The 22,304-nt window shown below is 39.1% G+C and overlaps 1 protein-coding gene across 1 annotated transcript in view; it reads left to right on the top strand.

Annotated features, from left to right (window-relative positions):
* Positions 1-22,304, top strand: part of SOX5 (SRY-box transcription factor 5) — a 289,723-nt gene that overhangs the window by 179,407 nt on the left and 88,012 nt on the right. The window contains exon 7 of the mRNA XM_083859043.1: positions 10,321-10,444. Within this exon, the coding sequence (XP_083715169.1) occupies positions 10,321-10,444 (124 nt within the window). The remainder of the gene's footprint in view (positions 1-10,320; positions 10,445-22,304) is intronic.

The following is a 22,304-nucleotide window of genomic DNA, read 5'->3' as shown; positions in this document are numbered from 1 at the left end:
GTAATGACTTGTAGTGCAGACACTTATTTTTTTAGTCCTTTAAGTCTATTTTTTCTCTCTTTTTCTAGAAAGTATGATTTTAAGTGGATGACTTTGATAAGACTTTCTTGTTTGTTTATAGCATTGCACTATTCAGCAGCCGAATGGGTTTTGAATTTCTGCCCACTACATGATATTAAATAACCCCTATTTCTTCCCCGTCGCCTACACACTGAAGTAGCTGGATTTTTTTTTTTTTTTAACTAATAATATTCCATTTGTCAAAGAGATACTGAGTGAAAAATACATCTTGAAACCTTAGGGGTTGGTTTGAAAAAGTACCCTTAGCATTGTGTCAAAAATGAGATCATGGAACTTGCCATCATCTCTACACCATCTTAAGTGCAGTGGTTTCCTAATTTGAACTGTTCTCCCTTTTTCAGTTTAAGAATGTAGGGTTTTGGAACGGGAAAAGCATTACTGCAGTTTGTACACCAATATTATTAGTTACTGGTGTTTGAATATATTATGGAAAAATCAGCATGGGGTAATAGGGGAGGTTTAGTAGCTGGCCTTAAGACAGATGCCTCTGAATAACTTCAAATGACAAAAAATACCACTTTTTAAGTGTAATGGTGCCAGCAATGCTCTCACCACCCATTTCTTGATCTTTTCAGGAAAATGCACTGAAGAAATATATTGTGGGTAGGCTCACTCCCCAAATGCTACATTACTTCAGTCTACACAGGAGTAAGAACCATGGCTAGAATAAATTTAGAAAACATTTAGGAGCAATTTGCATATTTAGGAAATTACTTAGAATGAATTACCTAAGCTGCATTCTCAACCTGAAAACCATTTTGGGCAGTTTTATAGCTGAGCAATTTTTTTGGTCCCGTTTGCATCCTTTGCACAAAAACATTTACAGCAATACTTTGGTGTCACAGTGAGCCCAAAGGCACCTTGGAAGCACTGGAAAGATATCAAGGTGGGACATTTCTCCTAGGTCACAGAACCTGCCTGTCAGAAAACAGCCAGGCATCCTGTCTGTCATGGCCTGTAACACTAGAGTTTATTTCCAGTTCATTTACTAATTAATTTCCTTATTCTCAACTGGATCTGTTGACTTCCAACATTAGTGGGAGTTCTTGAAAAGTCACTTTTGGATTATTCCTCTTCTCCCCTACTTTAAATCCCATGCCAGTTCTGGGCCTTTCTACCCATTCTTACTTGTTTTATAGTCTAGCTATTGTTTTATAATTTCAAGATTTGCAGAGTCAATCTTGAAAAAACCCTGTTTTCCTGTAGGAAAGGTCCTCTTGATTCTACACTCCTCTCTTTACCACTCAGACATCCTCAAATAGAAACATCATCCCCTGTTAGCAAAACTGCCCTGTTTGCTCTTCCCTGCTTCCTCTGCAGCAGTGCTTCCTACCAGACCTACTTTCTGGGAGCTCTTTTGACAGCAAGCCATGATGCTGTTGCACAAAAACTTTGGATCTGGTAAAATGAGAGCATTTGAGTCACGAAAGAAGTGACTCTGAAAAGAAAGAGAGCTGGGTTAGCACACACGTGGCAAAACTCAGCCCCTTCAGTCCTTTTCAACAGAGTGTAGAAAATTAGAAGGAAAAAGTACACAGATGACTTCTGAAAGGCTTCTGTGAACAGTGACAAGGGAATTATATTGTTTTGTATCCCTGATCCTTTCTGTCATGTACAAATAAACCCATAGTTCGTTATATATTTTGAATAACCAAACTGATCTATCACAGATCAGCTAACTGTAGAAAAGAGTACACGTGCTGCTCAAGGATTTATCCTACATGCTGTCTTTTAAATCACATCAGGAAACCTCACACCTGTTTTCTTTTCCCTGACAAATGTTTCACTGGATAGCTTACTGCTGGAGCCATCAGCGCTGGTCCAGACCTCATTGGGAAAAGCATTAGCCAGGCATATGGAAACTCTGTGCTCCCTCACACACTGCAAGGTAGCATCAGGCATTAATGGAAGTTTAGAGATTTTCCACTTTGAAGGAAGTGACTTTGTGGATTAACTGTTGTTCATGACAGTTGCACTTAGGAGCAGCTTGCTGGCAGCCAACAAAAACACAGATAGAGAACAATACAGCATATAAATCAGCAGTTTTGACAGCCAGAAGTTTGTGGCAGATTTCCCTTACAGTCCTGGTTTATTCTTCTAGGAAGGGCAGCAACATTTAAGCAAGGTGCTCAGGTGCTTGGAAGCTATGCCATGAGAAAAACAGTGTTTGTGTGAATATTAAGTAAGGTGAAATAAGACAGTTTGGCTGAAACTGTGGTCATCAAGCCTCAAAAGCCCATTTGCTAACTTCAACCTCTTCATGAAACAAGTAGCTCAATCAACCAAACAATGAATCTTTTTCTCTTATAAAAAGGAGAGAGCAAATTATTTTTAGTGTTGCTCTTGAGCTGGGAGTAGAAAGGGTTCTTTTGAGAGTGCACTTTAGTCTTCCAGTGTAGCTGTTAACTGAATTACAGTCACTTGCTCTGTAAGTCCTGATTTTGCTAGAGAACCCCACTTGCTGGGATGTTTTATAGTCTGAAGCAGCCCTTCCTGTGTGAACTCTTAGGCTTTTGTCTTAAAACAGCTGTCTATTGGAATGAATTCCAGTTTATGTTCTTTTTATCCCAGGTAGTCTCTTCAGTTAGGCTGTTTGCTCCAATACCTTTGTGGCAGAATTTCCCTGTAGGTAGCTTACCTGCTAAGTTGCACAAGCATGAACACTTGTTAAATCTCATCCCAATGCAGAAAAAGTTATCTTACTGCTTTTCTCTCCTCTCTATGTCTTTTCTATACTAATTCAAATATTTTTGAAAAATATTTTGAAATTCGTTATTTTAGTTACATAAATGAACAAAGTAACACTGCATTTTGCTTTTGAAAGTGTAAAACGGTTGTTTCTTAATGTGAAAGATTCTTTGGGCTTCTGTCCTGCAAAGTGCTGCTGGAGGTTTGTCTCTCAACATTGCATTTTGTTCTGTGGCATGAACTGAAGGAGGAAAGCATTGGAAGGAAGTTATTGACCTGGAAACAGCTACTGTCTGTATTATTTGGCAGTTTAAGGAACTTTGCTGCACTTTAGTTAAAAAGGCTAAGTGTGTTAATTTGCAGAGTTTATGATGAGATGAGTTTGAGATGGATGCTGGTTGTGACACCTGGGTTCTCTTGCAGGACTGAGCAAAGGTGGAAAGTTTCCAGCCTGAAAAGCCTTGACTTTTTAAAATGAAAAACACTTATCTATTTCCCTGAGATGCATTTCAATTTTCCTGAAAGTTTGTTCCCTGTGTTTTCAATGTGCCAGGTTGCATACCTATTAGAGATTGTCTCCATATTCCATCAAACTAAGCATTTTTTCCACATCATCACTCCAAATAAAACTGTCCCATGCTAGTAGAGTTGTAATGGGGAGAGGATATGTTAGGTATGTGATGGAGGTGTGTGATGGAAGTGTCTCCCTAAATCCCTTCCTTTATTCTCCTTGAAAGATCACCACCATGAGAGCATGTTTTATGCTGACAGTATCACTGTTTGCAAACAATTGTGAGAAAAATGTGAGAATTGCTGAGTGAACTGAGGTGTTTGGACAGGGTTAAAGTTGGTGAGTGCTGGTATGAATTGTGTAAGCCTCATACACAGCAAAGGGAAGAATAATATTTAGGGCCTGAATCATCCACTGCAGAAGAGTTTACAGGTGGTGATTAGGAGGAAAAAAAACATCTCTACTTCATGCCATCCACCTTCTGCTTTGCTTCCTGAACATTCAGTAAGCACCCCATAAAAAGGCACCTCAAACTCAGTAGGAAGAGGGATCATTCCATAACCTGGATAGGCAAGACTTCCTGCTGTATAGGTTCAGGACATGCTTATGTCAATTTAGGGAAATGATACAGAGAAGAGAAAGAGAAAAACATTTTCTTTTCTTATTTTAAGCATCACTGAAAGGGAAAATAGCAGATTGTAGTTATATGGGGACATATATTTTTATTTTCCTTAAGATAGACATGGGGAGGGGGGTGAGGTAGAGAGAAAGAGGGCCAACACATGTGCTAATTAAAGAATCCAGTCCTTCAGCAGAGTGTGTGTCACTGAGAGCCAAGTGTTTCTGGAGGAAGGGGACAAATGCAATTAACCATGTCATTTTTGAAGGACAGATTTGCGCTGCTGCATGGGAAATGTGCATTGCATTCTTTCCTATACAGTAGAAGAGATGCTTAACTTATAAACAAGTCACAAGCAAGAAGATTTTCATACAACAGTTTGAAAATGATCACATCATTCATGTGCACCCTCCGTTCTAGGAACGTAAAATCTGAACTTATTTGAGGCAGCTGAGGATAACTCAGATGAAAATAAAAATTAGCCACACTTCTACATGAGGCAGCCATGCAAGAGTCCATTTCAGCAAAGACGCTCATGCAGCTCCTGAAGGGCATCCTCTGAAAAGTTCAAAAATACTGTTCAGAATTTCGTCAGGTTGTAGAGACAAGAGTGTTGCTTTTAGCAGCTATTCTTACCCACACTGAGTAATTCGTTATCCATTACCAGTCTCACCAAAATGAATAGAATTGCCTCTGAAGAACTAAGGTGGGTGCATTAACAGTATTTGCCCCTCAATGGAAAATGTTATATATCTAGGTGCTGGGAAATGCTTTGAGATACTTACCTTGGAGAGAGGAAAACTTATATAAAAGTTGATGCTAATAAATATGTAATGAGCAGCTGCGGAAATGAAATTGGTGGAAGTGTATGAAGAGAAAATAGATAAAACTAATAGCAGCTGCTATTTTAGGGGTTTAGGTTTGCTGAAAGTATGGATTTATGTTACTTGAGAATTGGTATAAGCCTTCTAGATTAAGCAGGAGTCATGTGCTAGGAGAAACTGTGAACTTTAGAGATTCTGTCTGGATGCAGGGGCATAAAGGACCAAAATAAGGTCATGCCTGCTTCCCTGATTCTGGCATTCCCTAAGCTATGAATGTCTAACTTTGCAATCTTTGCAATGTTTCTTTAAACTGTTTTCCCTGTGCAGCTATTTGCATAGTGACCCAAAGCACACATGACTTTTTACAGAAAATAGAACTGTAGTTGTCAAGTGTTTGCAATCTAAATTTGTGGAAGTCACAACAGGAGCTAGTAACAAACAGTAGGGGTAACTGTTAAAAACACACTGCTTGGTGCTTAGGTAGCTGTGGTAACCATAGTATGTTCCTAAAAGTAGACAGGAGAGCAAAATTTAGGTGGAAATACTACAATTATAATGAAGCTGAGAATCCTGGAAATATTAACTGTGACTATGTTGAATGCAATGTCTTTGTGTGGTTGGATTTGTTATGGTCGTGTCATAAAGGGCATGCACAGATTGAAGATGCTGGCCCAGGCTTCAACAGCTTGAATTGGTTCCAAGTTTGCCAACAAATTTCCTTTGATATGGTAAGCCATTTAGGGCCAGATTTTTCAAACGCACTGAAACAAATAAAGATACATTGAGGCACTTTTCAAAATCAAAAATCTCTGCAGGCAACTGCGGGTGCCCCAGTTTCCCACTTGGACAGTAGATTTACTATTAGTTGTTTGTCATGTGCTCATACTGGTTTTTGCATTGTTAAGTTCTTTAGGGGTGGTCTCTTATTTGGATTTTCAGTGTCAACTGTGAAGGTTTCCTGGTGTCGTGGTTTGACACAGGCACCCACAATAGCCACTCACTCACCCTCCCCTGCCACAGCTGGGCAGAGGAGAGAAAAAAAAGTAAATTAAAGGTTCATGGGTTAAGGACTGGGTGAAAACATTCCGAGGGCACAACAAATTTATTGCTAACAAAGTCAGAGGAGAATAATGAGAAGTAAAATAAACCCTGGAAAACACCTTCCCCAACCCCTTCTTCCTTCCCACTGGCAGTGCAGGGAGACCGAGTGTGGGGGTTTTGGTCACTTTGTCACCCAAGTTTTTTTTCTGCTGCTCAGGGAGAGGAATCCTTCCCCTGTGAGACCGTGGGGACCCTTTCCACAGAGACAGTTCTCTGTGAACTTCTCCAGCCTGGCTCCACTCTCACGAGCAGCAGTCCTCCCAACCCTGCTGCAGTGTGGGTCACTCTTCCATGGGGTGCATCCTCCAGGGACAGGCTGCTCCAGCCTGGGAGCAGGGCCCCCTCTCTCCACAGGGTCTCCCACTGGATCACAGCCTCCTCCAGGCATCCCCTGCTCCAGCCTGGGCACCTTCCCCAGGGGCTGTGGGTGGATCTCTGCATCCCTGTGGATCCCCAGGGGCTGTGGGTGGATCTCTGCATCCCTGTGGATCCCCAGGGGCTGTGGGTGGATCTCTGTATCCCTGTGGATCCCCAGGGGCTGTGGGGGGATCTCTGCATCCCTGTGGATCCCCAGGGGCTGTGGGTGGATCTCTGCATCCCTGTGGATCCCCAGGGGCTGCAGGGGCACAGCTGCCTCACCACAGTCTCACCACAGCCTGCAGAGGAATCTCAGCTCTGGGGCCTGGAGCACCTCCTGCCCCTCCTGCACTGACCTTGGTGTCCCCATGTTGTTTTTGCCTCACATGTTCTCACCTCCTCCTCTTCTCTGACTAGAAAATACTGTACCCACTTTGTTTCAATTTTTTTCTCAAATCTGTTATCACAGAGGTATTACCATCATCTCTAACTGGCCCAGCCTTGGCCAGCAGCGTGTCCATCCTCAGAGCCATCAGGGACTGGCTCTGCTGGACGTAGTGGAAGCTTCCAGCAGCTTCTCACAGAAGCCACCTCTGTGACCCCCCTGGTACCAAAAACCAAGCCCTGCAAAACCAACACACCTGGGTTTGGTTTTGGCTCTAGGTTACATTTGGTTGGAGTTTCTCGCGCTCCTGAAAGTACATTGCCATTAGAGAGGATAATTTACTGTCCTCATTATGAATGAAAGAACCTTGACTTTATTTGGCTGTTTGAACTCTTGTGCATCTGCTTCCTTAAGGGGTGATATTTCTCTTAAACTAAATGGCAAGTGGTGCTTCTTTTATTGTAACATGGGTTTGCCTCTTGATTCAAATAACTTGGCAGAGAGATACAAGTACGAATTCCTTGACCAGAGAATTGATTGCATAGAATGTTTTGGCTCTCATGGCATTTGGTACTTTTCTTTGTTATTTTATGTGTCTTATGTGCCTTTTCTATGCATGCCATACCCATGCAGTTTTTCATGCAGTGTAAAAATATTCTAGTTAATGTGGCATTCAAATTAAAAGGAAAATCAAGGAACAAGGTGATCGGTTGACACATTGGCAACAGTATGAAAAGAAAGGGCCTTGAGAGATTATATCTGTATCATCCAGACTAACATAATAAAGTAGATAAGAAGTTGCAAGGTGAAATTGTAGGTGAATTGTAAATCGATTGGGAATTTTGTGAGGATTTAAAATACAGTTTTCTCCTTTAGGATATTACAACTGAGAAGAGGTCATCACATAGAAAGATGGTCAGCAGAGAATCTTGATATCAGTATGAATTATTAGACTGTTGAAGAGGCATTTATTTTTATGGACATATGTCCATTAGCAGAACAAATTGAAGGGCCTGGAAAATACCTATGATTTGCAGTCCATTATATTCAAATTAGAAATGCAGTATCAAGAAGTTACAATCCAGAAAATATTGGAAGGTATATCAGCTATGCAGTAAGAAACATTTGAGAGATTTAACTGATGTAGTAATATCTTGAAAAGAAAAAAAAAAAAAAAAAAAAAAGAGGAAAACACCTTAGATGTAAAACTCAGAAGGAGGGCCTGTATTCAATGCTACTTGAAACAGTTGTACCTTGCAATTCCAGTTAATAATAATAATAAACATAACGAGTTAAGATGTAGTAGTTAAATGAGCCATAAAAATGAAGAGTCCGTAATTTGTATGATATTGTGTCAGGTAATCGGATTAAAATAAACTAATGTTTGCATTTATTTGTGTTTAGGAGAAAATGAAGTGTAGCTCAGTGCTGCTACATACATTCCATCCTGGAATGAAAATCACATTGTTTTGACTGTGTTTTTTCTATATCCATGAAAACCATCCTCATCATTCTATATTTTTTACCTCCTTAATGCAAATGGGGTTGTGTCATTTGAAATTAGGGGCTGTAAGGCCCCTCGGAGAGTTAAAGAGGAGCAGCAATTTGAAAAAAAAAATGAAATACAGCCATCAGATTTAGGAAGAAAGGGCATTTTCCTAGTAAATGTTTTCCTAAATGGGAATTTTTCACTGTGGTGTTTTGCTCATGTGTTTGGCAGTCACTTGGAATCAAGTGCAGACTTAAGCTACATTGTGGGCTTGGCAATGACAATTTGTGTGTGTGTGGTGCTTTAGTTATATTAGCCCTGGAGGCAGAGTTAACACTTGCAGTGGGACAAGAGTATTTGCAGTCATCAGAGAACTTTGCAGTCAGCTTCAATAACATCACTCCATTTTTTTCACTTTTTTTTAACATTTTTTTTGGCAGCAAAGCACTTAGTAGAACCATCTGTCTTTCTATTAGTGTTTTTGAGTCCTGTTTTGAAGCTTCTTCGCTTGGCAAAGTCACTTTCATCCTTGGAAACCATTTTAAAAAAAGTTCTGTGGCTTTTTGCCGAAGAAGAGTACTATGCAAAAATTCCGCATGGCTGTTCATTTTTGTTCTAAAAGAATACAGTTACTTTGTCTTTGTGTTTAAAAAAAAAAAAAAAAAAAAGCAAACCACAAAACCTCAAACAAAACAAACAAACAAACAAAAAAGGCAGGTATTGGACAGCTCCAGGATAACTGCATGTGGATAGAGAACAAATCACATTTTATTTTTTTTTCTCCTGTAATTCAGTTGAAAATAGGTATGCCTTCTAATTAACAGGATCAGGGTAGAAAGAAAAATATTGAAGTAACAAAAACTGAGTCAAGCTAGTTCAGTGAGAGGAGCTACATCTGCTCTATCTTCAGCCCCAATCCTAATCTCCCACTGCAAGAATTTCTGTCAACAGTGCTCTTGAACTCCATCCTTGAAAATTGTTTTAGACTATAAAGATGCAGTCAGCACACACAGGGGTGTTGACAGCTCCCAGCATAAATCAAAAGGGATGGTAATCCCAAATTTTGTATCACTGTTATGCCTGGTAACGGTGTTGGGTAAACCAAGACCAGAGATTAAATGAAGATAAAATTAAGTGCAAATGGTGTGGTCTGAACAGCGGCAGCCAGGGTCTGGTGCAGGTTCTCTTTTGCCAATTCTACTGTCCAGGCAGTGACGAAGGGAGGAACACTTTCTTGTGCCCCTCAGCATAGAAGGTTGGCTATTGATCCTCTTAATTTTCTGAGTTACTTAAGGCTACAGAGCACAAAATAAACTGTAGTTTTTGAAAACGTATCTATCTCCGATGCCTCAGCTTTACAGCGCCATTAAAAATCTAGATGAGCTGCCTTAAAAACCGAGCCAGTCTTTCTTTATTGACTGATCTGGTCAATACAGTGGGGGTTTTAAATTGCAACTAGTCATTTAGCATTTTAATCCAGCAAACTTTGTGTTTCTCATCTGTGTGAAATACAGAGACAACTTCCATTTCTAGCAATTAAAAACTATTAACGGAACTGGGTAAAAGCAATAGCAGTAGATGTTGTGCCATGGCCCACTTCCAGCTTTGATGACTAATTTCTGCATGTCTTCAGTCCCCTGCAGTATCCACTTACAATATAATATTTTCCACTTCCTGACTTGCATGGTTGTGTAGAGTTGCTGTGCAAAGTTGAACGCCTAACACTTCAGACATAGCTGTTTTATTTGTGAATAAAGCGTCTCAGCCTTTTTTCTGGCCATCCCAGAGACTTTTATCTTTTCACACGTACAAATAAGTGCATGTGTATAGGCAGAGAAATAGTACTGGCTGTGCTGTGTGCTACTAATGCACTTATTTTTCCTTCTGAGGATGTGTCTTTGTATTTGGGCTTAGGGTCAAAGCTACTGTCTGAGACAGATAGTGCTACACAGTTCAATAAAAGAGAAGAAAATACCCCCCTACAGTCAGAGATAAGTGAGTCATCATGAACTGTGGGGGGAATAATTAAGTGGGATATAGATATGCCTTAGTGAAATATTTCAGTTTATTTTGGATTAATGTAATTCATACAAAGTGTTTGGTAATGATGATGAAGCTCATCAGTTGATGCTGCTGGAGCACCCCAGTATGAAGAGGTGTATTCAAACCAGACCTCTCAGATCAGAAGTGAAAGAAAGCATATTACCAGACATTGTCCCCCCCCCAAAAAAAAATTCTGTGTTTGATTTTCCCTCTCCTGTTCAGCAGGTCCAGGGTCAGCTGCCTCCATTAATGATTCCCGTATTCCCTCCAGACCAACGAACCCTAGCAGCAGCTGCACAGCAAGGATTCCTTCTTCCTCCTGGTTTCAGCTACAAGGCGGGATGCAGTAAGTCCTGTAGATTTTTTTAGCTGGAAGTGGGTATAGGGCACAGTTTCATGCCAGTCTATGTAAAAATAGCACCTCATTGATGGACAAAGCCATTAGCTTGTGGAGATGAGTGTAAAAACAGAGGATTAGTTGTTATAGTATGAGAAAATCTTGTCAGAGATGAAGAATAACATAACAGCATAACAGCCAAACATCTCACACAAGAGGTGGATTTGTGCACCTTCTCCCTGACAGGTCTTTCTGACAAGTGAACATGCTCATGACCACAAACTTGCATCTGAAGAGAAGCTATTTGAAACTTCCCAGTAAATTTCAACACTGTTGTAAGAAAACATGTTTTTTTCCTGAAGCAGACTGCTTGCTATTTGTGAACTGAGGGCCTATTCTTCACACAGAGCTCACATTAATCTCAACGGAGGTTCTGCACAGAGATCAAAGATAGCATATGCCTTTCAGTTTGATGGACTAACACAAACTCTGAGGATATTTGTGAGAGCCTAACACTGAAAAATATAGCATCTACTTTTTTAATCTTTGAAAGATTTGTATTGTTCTCTACACTCCGCAGATTTTTTTTAATTTCGTTTAAGCCTTCTATAGGATTTCATGTTCCTGTCAACAGGGTGAGAATAAATACAAGTTAAGAAATAATGAAGGAACTTTATTTCTGTGAATAAACTTAGCTAGAGCATGAATTTCATAGACTTATTTTCATGTACTTGTACCTGTAGAACTCTTCTGCCATCAGTTTTCTACTGAGTTATCCAGGACTTGCTTGTTTGACTCTTCTCTGTCTCTAGTATGGATGTTTGTTATGTCCATGTCACTGTACCCATCTGTATCATTGACTAACTCATTAATTCATCAGTTGGTTGGAGTTACTCAGCATTAGCCACTGCTGCATTTTTGTAAACTTAGACTATAAAAAGATTTCTATAGTTAAGCTGGCTTAGCCCACAATTTCAGATTTCTTGCGGTGTCTGAACATGATAGACCCAGTACCTGAGCACTAACTCAGTTTCTTTGGCCATTAACACCTTTTCCTGATATTTTACAGGCTGGGACCACTATTGAAAAGTACTGTTCCAAACACTTCACATCCCTCAGCAGCTGCAGTACCAAAACATAATCTCATTCAGTTCTTCCAGTGATTTCACACTCAGCTTCTCTCGACTGGGAGAAGCAGTGATTCACATTACAGAATGTGTAACTGTAAGCCACACTGGATATGAATGCTACCAGAACTGTAGGTCTGGAAAAGGTCAGGAAAGCACCCTGTCAGACACATCTGGCAGGTTGTATTAGTTCCATGTTAATGGGAGTTGAGGTGGTTCTTTCCTTTCTTTGTACTACATGTACATTAACTCCATGATGGTTCTGTAGCTCCTCTCGTCTATGAAATAGATTTGATGTTATGTGTTTGTGTAACCTTGAAAATTAAAAGGCAAAATGAGCAAAGTTTCTGCTGCCTCTGGCAGTAAGGCTTGGAATTAATGGTATGCCAAGATGTAGGGACTGAGCAGAAGCCAGTGGAAAAAGACAGCTCTGTGTTTGGTGGTTGCCTGGCATGTTTGGCTGAATTTGACTGAGAAGCTGAGGAGAAGTGATAAGTAGTCCAGAGGGTTTCTTCCTTTCACTCACCTTCTAATGTAAACAAAAACTCATATACACATTTAGCTACACCTAGAAAGCTTCCCCCAGCTGCCTTACACCTAGCTGCCTTCAAACTATCATCTGTTCACATCAAGCAATGTTTTTGACAGACCATTAAAACGTATTTCTCCCATTTTTTTGCTTGCCCTACTGTGTATCAGTCCAGTTGGCAAAGACTGCAAACCAGAGAGCTTGGGATAAAATTTTGTTGAGCACCTGAGTGATTTAGGAGACCAAACTTTACTCAAAGACACTAGGATCTAAGTTTTAGGGGTATTGACCAAATTCTTGTACTGCAAACTTTAGTGCAGTCACCTGTGCTGACTTGAACTGAGCTGAAGTGGGTTGTAGTACCAGCACTGTACTGCAACAGAGGATGTACAAGCAGATTAATTTGCTCAGCTTCTGAATGTGTTAAACACCTAATTTTCACTGAGTTTGCTTCTGGGAGCTAAGCTTTCCTAGGAACTTCCAAAGACCCCACTAGCATCATCTGAACATGACTCCCATTCTGTGTTTTAAAATTAGTTTATGTGCCTGATGAAAATGGAATCTCACTTCTACATCTTCTCAGTCCTTTTGGAAAAACTGCCCTTCTTTCTAGACTGATTATATTTTTCAGAATTGTTTTCTGTGGCTGATGGATAGAAATTCTCTAGTGATGATTCTGTTAATTGTTAGCATTAACAACCTGCACATAGGAATGATAAAAAACTCCATGTGACAATTCAGTTTCAGTCACAAAGAAAAAAAAACTATCAAAGTTTTCACATACTGTTCCTCAAAAAAAAAAAAAAAAAAAAAAAAAAAAAAAAAAAAAAAGTGAGATTTGAAAATTTGAGGGAGAAGGAACAGAGAATTATTGCAACAACCAATATTTTCATAACTAGCTAGTGATGCAGAGTTCCTTGATTTTGAATATCTTTTGGAGACACATGCAAAGGGACATTTATGCTGTTCTGCACTCTGCCCCTGTGAGAAGTCAGATCTCCACAAGGAGACATATGGACCAAGTTTCTTGGTTAAGCATTCTCAAACTTGCTTCTGCCCAGGCTGGGACAGCACGAGCTCTCTGTTAAAATTGCTTAAATTGAGATGATTCTTTTTCATGGAAACGTATTGGGAAGGGATTAAAGAAGCAGCCTGGTCACAGTGGTGAGTTTTGGCAGGGGGCTGTGGTTGGAGCTGGTGCCCTCCTCAGCTGGAAGAGAATGTGTGATCAGGCCTCAGGGTCAGCAAAAGAGAAGAAATTATGAACAGTTGTACTGCTGTTTTATTTTCATTCAGCTTAGGTAATAAAACCTAATTAAGTTATCCAGCACTTTCTGGTACACCTGTATCTCTCAAGAGAGGGTCAAATTAAGTCTCCCAATGGTTTCAGAGTGTGTGTGTAGGTGGGTTCCTCAGGCAGTGCTTACCAAAGGACTCGTGACTTACCAGACAGAGGCTGGAAAGGAAGAGCACTGTTTTCTCTACACATACTCTGTTTTCTGAGCATTTAGACTGAAGATAACACAAAAATAATTGTAACAGTTTCATAGCAGTGGTCCATTTGGACTCATTTCATGGCAGATACCTAAGGAAGACTGGAAGAACAGAGCAGAAGTGTACTCATACTTTATCCCCCATCCTTTGCCAGGTTGCAGTGACTGAGGATTCAGGGGTCTTCTAACCCAGTGATGGCATCATTGTGTGATATGTTTTTGAAAACAAAGAGTTTTTCTCTGCTTGGTTCCAGCCTGATTGAAAACATTCTAGAGAGATGAAATGCTAAAAAAAATACAGCAATATCATCCTCTATTATGTGCAGACCAAATGATTCAATTATGCTTTTCCAAATATTTTTCAAAATTGGGTAAATAAAGGGAGGAGAGGGGTAAATATTTTCTCCATGGTTACATGGCAGGTCATGGTCTTTGGCTTCCAATTTGATGTACTACATTTCCTTTTCTTTCTTTTTCTCCATAGCAGATCATGCTTGGGAGTGGCTTGGGTTTTCATTTTGTTTTGTTTTTTTAAACAGATGGTTTGCATTACATAAGGGACAATTTACACGAGTTGACACTTCCCCTTTTTTCTCTATGGCATATTGTGTGGTGGTAAAGTTGGCAGAGATGAAGGGAGGAACTTCTATTAGGATTACATTTCTATTTGAGAAAAAAAAAAATCATAGTCTGTGGTTCCAGTTAATTTTTAAGCTGTATACCTAGATGTAATTGCATTTATAAAATATTTAATATTATTATTTACAACCAAACTACTTTCTCTTATGAGAAAAATAAGTTGGCAGTGTGTGATAGGCTATATTGTCCCCAATTAGCAAGGTAAATACTGATTACACACTTATTTGCCCTAGACTTAGTTATTCATGCAATGTGTGCTATTTGAAATTTAAATGTTTGGATTTTTCATGCCAACCTCTTCATATGTATTTTATTATACACATAATATGTAATTTTTAGATAGGTATATAATGCAAATCTTTTTGTAAAGGGCCGATGTTTTGAGGTTAATTGTTAACTAAGTTAGTGACTGGCAGCACGAGCAAATTTTAGGAGTTGACCCTGTATACCCAACTATTTAAACTGGTTTTAGCAGCAGGCAAGCACCTTCCATTTGAGCTGATGCTGAAATCAAACAGAGTCCTATTACTGCATTTCCCAAAGCTTCTCTCACATCTGAGCTCCACAGATTGGCTCAGGTCATTTAACCCTTTTTTTCTTCTCATTCTGTAACCTTGTCACTTGTTACTCCTGCTGTTGCTAGTTCAGCTCTACTTATGGTACTTTCCAGATAATAGACACAACTCCTAGGATTTTAGCAATGGCAAAGGAAATGTCAGCTCTGCTGAGGTCTGAGGAGCTGTTGCTGTTGACTTCACTAAAGTCAGATTTCACACCAGATGATACAGATCTGCTAGGGCCACTCTTAGAAATAATTAGAATTTATTTAGAGCTAATTAATATTTGAGAAGTGCTTTGAAAGCATAAAAACGGTGCAAGTGATAGAAGAGAAGAATTTTTGTATTGTGCCCTTTAAAAACTGCATAGTTCTGCCTCTGAGCAAGCTGCTCATCAGTCATAGGTAGTATGATCATTTTATTAATGCACATATGTATGGATTTGTATGTGGAATATTAAGTCATGGCTATATCTCCTATATCAGAGATACTAAAAGGAATGAAATAAAGATTTGGGGACTGAGATACAAAAAAGGCAGAAGGAGTTAGGATAAGAACAGTGTTCTCGAAGTTTTCTACAACAATTTTAAGTATCGGGGGATAAGGTTGGAACATTTCCGTGCTTCTACATTTGCAGCACTATTTGCCAGTCATTTCCAAGTCAGCTACACAGAGTAGCCCAGACTTTGATGGATCTTCCCTAATTAGTGATGCTACGTAAGATGAATTCAAGAAACTGCACTCCAGTGCTTCTTAAAACAGTTGATCATGGTGTTAAAAGGGAAAGCAAATGTTGACTTGCACCTGAAGCAGTGTGGTGTATTCTGTCAGTCCTGAGGCTTTTCAGGATGATTGCAGCTGTTGAATGCCATATAGTTTCTTCTGTAGAAGATGAATAACAATGCACCTTGTTTTCTAAACTAAGGTGTGCAAGGAATTGAAGTATTTGGAGATTTTTAGGATTTGTTTTCTTTTTTTCAGGAAACAATTGTTGCCAAGTCTGTATTTCCAGAAATGGGATTTACCCCAAGTACATTTTCCAGGTTGCTGGTGGATTCTCAGGAAAGCTTCTAGATAGCCTTTTATTTACTGATATTTGTGTTATTTTTATGGTAATATGACAAATTTTGGAAACAAGAATTGTTTCTCTTTGCCCATTTGTCCTATCGCTGCAGATAATTTGTTGTAACAAATCATATTGTGTTTGCAGTCAGATGTCATCAACACAAGGTTTTTTGAAAGCACTTCAATCACTATTTCAACCATATCTAATTGGGGGGGAAATCTGAATATACAATAGCTACCTTTTATATGTCTTACATATCAGCTTGTTGCTGCTGGAAGTGTTCTAAATAAAATAATTCACAGAAAGTTATTGGTGAAATATCTAATTACCTCTCAAAGTTGGCAAAATACAAGAGATGAACAAGTCAAGCCTAATAAAATTGAAATATGCCGAATTTACCGTTCATCTATGTTCTGAACAATAATTCTGATGTCTGATAAAAATGAAGCTCTCAGTTAATTGGTTCCTCACATAATACAATAAAATTAATGTTTAGGAGTTAAATACCATAAACTTCCTCGGGGAAAGTTGCTGATGTGTCTCTGTTTTTCAGTCAGTCACATGTTTCATTGTTTAATGGAGTATCATGTGGACTTGTCTTACAATTTTACTTGTGCTCAGTGTCCATTTTTCTGTCTTCTAAAGAGACTTGAGTGCTAATTTCTGATTTAACTGTGTCAGCTATGTCAGCTGACATGCAGGTCATTGACAATCACCAAATCACAAGAAAAAACTAACGACATTGCTGTGTTTTTATCAGAATGACAAAAATAGAAACCATGTGTTGTGAAGACCACACACTGAAGCTTCTTCATAAAGATGCTGGTCATCTTCCAAGGCTACTGTTTATGCCTTGGATAAGAATGAGCATATGACTAAACCCTCATATTCCCCCCAGGATAAGGGAAGAGTAATAGCATTGTGGATAGAAACAGCAAGGAGGAAGGGAAATTTGGTAACAGCTTTGCCTCTCAGCATCCATGAGAATGTGATGGTTCCGTAAGGCTGCAAATGTAATGAGAGGAAACAAGGCTGCAAAATAAACAACACAACTAAAGACTGTTTGTAAATGAAAGAATTCTATAGCCCCCCATCTCTGTGTGGCTGCTCCTAACAATTCTGATAAAAACAAAGCAGACAAGCAAAACAATGGGGACCTGTGAAAACAGGCTGGTAGTTTCAGCTCAGTTTCTAGGCCATGAAAGATGTCTGGTGTTATTTCACTATTATCCATAGCTGGGCAACAAAATAAAGTCCTGATTTTTTAAATTCATGAGCATGTACAAACCTTTGTGGAAATACTTTAGCTTTCCTTGGAAGCTGGAGTTTTTGAATAAGTGTAATTTATTCAACAGATACAGAAAAAACATTTAAAAATGTGTATCCTGAAATCATAGGATTATTCTGGTTGGAAGGGCTCTCAGAAGGCTTGCAGTCCAACCTCTGGCTTCACACAGGGTCATCAAGGAGATAGGATCAGATTACTCAGGGCTTTATTCAGTTGGGGCTTGCAAAGCTCCGAGGACAGAGAGTGCATGACCCTGTTTGGACAGCTTGTTTCAACATCTGGATGTCCTTGTGGGGGAAATCTCATCCCCTCTTGATTCACATTATGGCCATTGGCTCTTGTCCTCCAAGCAAAGCCTACCAGAAGGAGCCTGGCCTGTCTTGTTGATCACCTTGTAGGGATTGGAAGGCTGCTTTTAGATCCCTCCAAACCTATCTCTTCTGTAGACTGAATTGTTCCTCTAAAACACAAAACAGACCAATCTCTCAGCCAATACTGTCCAGGGCTATCCTCAGAAAATCAGGGAACCAGTTTGGATTTCTTTTTGGAAGCCACTGGTGGTGTCTTCTTCATACTCCTTATTCATTTAAATCCATAATCCCTGGAGGCAGAACTCAGGATGTCAGCCTTGTTGGCCTTCCCCTTAATTCTTACCCACAGGCGTTCCACTTGATCATCATTAGTTTCAATTCCCATGGCATCAAAAGCCTCCCTAATACAAAGGGCCACCCCTCCACCTCTTCCCCCTTTCCTGTCTCTTCTGAAGAGCTTGTAGCCATCCATGCAGTGCTCCAGCTCGGTGAGTCACATTTCTGTGATGGCTTTGCTGTTGCACCATGACCTCCAGCTCCTCTTGTTTGTTACCCATGCTGTGTGCATTGGTATACATGCACCTCAGCTGGGCTACTGATTTCACCCCTAACTCAGCCTTACCACTCTTAGTCTTGCTTCCAGACACCCTAGATGCATCCCCTTCCCCCTTCAAGCCTAGTTTAAAGCCCTCTCAATGAGTTCCTCCAGTTCATAAGCTAAAATCCTTCTGCCCTTAACAGAGAGATGGAGCTCATCCAGTTCCAGCAGGCCAGGTGCTGAAAAAGTTGCCCCATGTTTTGTTGTTCATACTCTTCATATCCTTTACACTGTTTTCTTTTCTCTTCTTCCATGATCTCCTAACTTTATTTCATTTGCTGTCCCTGAAAGATAGGTAGGAGGAAAACAATGAGTTTTTAAAAAATCACAGGAAATAAATGCCCTTCTTCTCCTCTTCTGGTATCCTTTTCTTAAGAGAAGAAAATTTCAGGGGAAAAAAAATCAGTGTTCTATTGTTTCATATAATCAGGTTCAACTTTAAAATCCTGTCAAAACATTATAATTTAACATTAACATGTAACTTGATTTATATAGCAAGTAAGACAATTGTGCCTGCTCTGAAGAGCTTGCAGCCTGTCAGGAGACAAGACAAGACACTAGGGGGGATTACACCACGAAGGAGAATAAATGAGATGAGTGACAGAGAAAGGAATACAAAAAACATCTTAAGAGTTTTGGTGAATGGTGCAACAGACATAATGTTAACTCTTATGCTTTATTTTCACTTTTTTTTTTTTTTTTTTTTTTTTTTTTTTTTTTTTTTTAAGAAAAGAGTCTTAATGTTTTTTAACTTAAAAAATTCTTTTGATAAAATTTTACAAAACATATAAATGGTTTAAGAGCCATTGTTGTACTTCCATGGGTACAGAATTATTTCATATCCATGAGCTGGTAGCCAGTCAGTTGAAAATCAAGTTGCTAAACACAGGGCTGTTATTTTGTGTGTTGGGACAGGATGTCCACTTGGCTCTGTACCACAGCTGAACTTTTGCAGAAAAGTGTTTTCAGTGGAGGATCATAGGAGAGTTCATAGAAAGAGTAGTTGGAAAGTGAATGTACTTCATGAAAAATCCTCTTGTAAGCAATATCTTGGAAGATTATTTTGGGCAAGGATGAAGGTGTGATTTGAAATTGAAAGAAGTTGCAGTGCATAAATTATCAGGAAGGAGATTCTGGGTATGTTTGTGGAAGACGGACCAGAAGAAGGATAGAGAAATAAAGCGTTGGCACAGAATTGAGGATTCAGCCTTGTGTTCTGCCCTGATCCATTGGCATTGCCCACAGTGGGCACCAACACCTCTAATATTCCCCCTCAGCTCCCCCAGGCTGACATTTCCCCTTCCCTTCTTTAGCTGCTGCCTCACCAGTGCATAAATCCTGTGTTCTCTTTATGTAGCCAGTCTTGAATAATTCTGTGCTTCAAAGTGATGTCACCAACTAGCTAGGAAATAATTATATATATATTAGGCAATAATACATCAGCTAATGAAATCATTTTTACCTTGTTCTCACCATAAAAATCTCAGCCTTTGATCTGCTCCAGATTTTACCATATGGCCTACTAAAGAAAAACAACAACGATAAAACTTCTCTCTGATGCTTTGTTTGTACAAAAAGTCCACACATAACAAGAAGAGGTAGTTTGGAACATGAAATGACTGCACAAAATGTTTCTTTTGGTAGCTGAAGGATGCCTCTGCCTGCATGCATTAGATTAATAGTGAATTCTGTAAATTGAAACGTAATATGGTTGTTTGAGATTTTATTGGTGTTCTCAGTGGTACAGACTTGTGAATAGCTTGGGAAATATCTATTTCTGAAAACTGCATGTCTTGTCTTACATTCCTGAAATGTTCCTAGAGCTTGGGAAAAAATGTAGCTACTTCGGACATCTAAAAATAAGGTATTTACTGAAGATGCAATGAAATAGTTAAGACATGCATTTCCCAGATTTCAGAATTAGCTAAAACTGCTTAGTCAATAAATTCACTCTGATATGGAAATAAATTTAAGGATAGTAGAAAGATGTAGTACATTCTAGAGTAACAGTAAAAAGTGTGTATTTATCAGATAAGACCTGAGATCTTTGTTAGTATTTTGAGGGCTGGCAGTTGCTCCTTCACTGTGTGATATCAATATGTGGGTGCTTGGCACCTTCATGGTTAGGGTCCCAAAATCTTCCCTGGATCTGAGGTGTCTGAAGAGTTGTCTGTGGTTTTTATCTTGGCTCTTCCACTGGGCTATTGGTGGGAATAGTGGGATTTATGATTAGCATGATGGACTGAGGCTTATACATGTGTTTGGAGAGAAATGTGGGAGAGTGCATGGAAGCTGATCTTTTAACATATGTGTTTGAATACAAATAATTCAAAACTAGAGATCTAATGGGCTGTAAGAATCAGCCTCCTACTGAGAAACTTTTCCCTCTTTTTTTTTTTTTTTTTCCGGTCGAAAAATTAAAAAAAAAAAAATCTTCTTTCATGGCTGTATTTTGATCAGAATGTCTTCTTTAAGAGAGACTTTTGGAATGATGCTGAGGTCAGCCCTTGGGCTACCAGTGGTGTTGGAAGCACTTAAACATCATTGTCCCTGACTCTCCAACCACTGTTTCCTTTTTCTCTGTGTCTTCACATGTTTGAGGCCCACTGCTTAGGTCACAAGATAGCTCTCCAGAAAATGTCAAGTCAGAAAAATTTTTGATTCAGTCCGTGATAGGAAAAGGAAGGTGAATGCCTCAGGAAACAAAATAAAATTGGAAAATGTAAAACAATGGCATTCTCTGGGGAAGAAAAAGAAAGCCAAGCATGTCAGGAAATCTGTTGTCTATTGATAAATAAATAAATAGAAGTGTTGTGGTCTGAGGCTGGTGCAAAGGCACTTGGGAATGGGGATACCTGGGTCGACATTTTGGTATGCATTGCTTGGCTGGTCAGCCTTGAAAGATTGTGAGGCCTCAGTCAACAAAGCATTACTTAAATGTTCTTAAGTATCAACATGCACAGTTATTTAAGTTAAATATCTGTTAAGATGCTGTGCCAGCCCGGTTTCTGCTGGTCTTCCATTACTAGAAGTTGTGGTATTTAATTCTTAACAGGAGGAGATCAAAAGCCTTGAATGAAAAGGTTTAAAGAAGGTTACATTATAAAAGGGGAAAATAAACATTAGCCACTTACCTGGATGTGTGTACACCAACACAGCTTATTTCTAACATTTTTTTTAAATTAGATAAATTTCTTTCCCTTTGTATTCTGTTTCCTGTAACTAAGGCTTGATAACATTTGAGACTTAAATTCAATAATAATTATTAATGATTGTACAGAACACCCTGCATTACCTCCTTAATTGTCTTTTTTATTTTTTCATTCAAAAAAGCAAAATAAAGGGGAGCACTTTCAATCTACCTTTTTCATGAAATGTACAGCAACATTTAGGTAGATTTTCCTCATAGAGCATTGTGTCTTTTCCATAGTCTTATTTCCAGTGGCTGTTTTTGTGCTACAGAAATCAGGCATTCCACCAGAACATGAGGACATACAGAAATGCTCCAGTGAGCCTTATTTTGGTGGAAAGTGTTAAAACATTTTTCACTTGAGGAAGCAATGTAATATGTGTAACATTTCTTATTATTTTTGCTAGTTTTCTTAATAGTCTTGTAGATAGGGTAGTATGAAGTTTATTTTAACAAATCAGATATGTGAGAAGTGACCAAAAGAGAGCTCTCCATATCATTAAAACATGCCGGTCTCCATCTCAATTTTTACCATTTCAGGTAATTTTCCTTTATAAATCCCTGCAATTTTTCTTAAAAGCTTTACTGGCTCCCTTTATCTCATTAAGCTCAATGCAGTTCTTACTAAAACCGAAGTCGTTTTCTGTCAGGAGCAACATTAACTCTCAAGTCATGAAGTGGAGTTGGTGCAGGGATTTCAAAGCCTTGTATCTGATTTCCTGAGCTTCACGTGCTTTTTCCTGTTGTAGGATCAAACCCTGCCACTAAAGTGAGATTTTTTTTTTTCTCGCCTGAAAGAAAACAGTAGTCAATTGAGTACCATTTCTGCTCTGCGTGAGGCTCAGTTTACTAACAGTGAGCAGAGTTTTGTTAACTTCATATTTTGGACAAGCTTGTAAATTTGTTCCCTTCTAATGCTGTGATCTTATCAAGGTTGTACTGTTTTCCTTTTCTTCTCGTCCACCCCCATCTTCTTTCTTCCCTTTTTTTTGAAGTGCAGCCTTCTGATCAATGTGCACTTTTTTTTTTTTTTCCATTTCCCTAAATACATCATGAAAAAGGATGAGGTTT

This window comes from Zosterops lateralis, assembly GCF_965231275.1.
Source record: "Zosterops lateralis genome assembly, chromosome: 4".
NCBI lineage: Eukaryota > Metazoa > Chordata > Aves > Passeriformes > Zosteropidae > Zosterops > Zosterops lateralis.
Note: the sequence above shows the minus strand (reverse complement) of the source record. Positions and strands in the feature narration are given on the sequence as shown.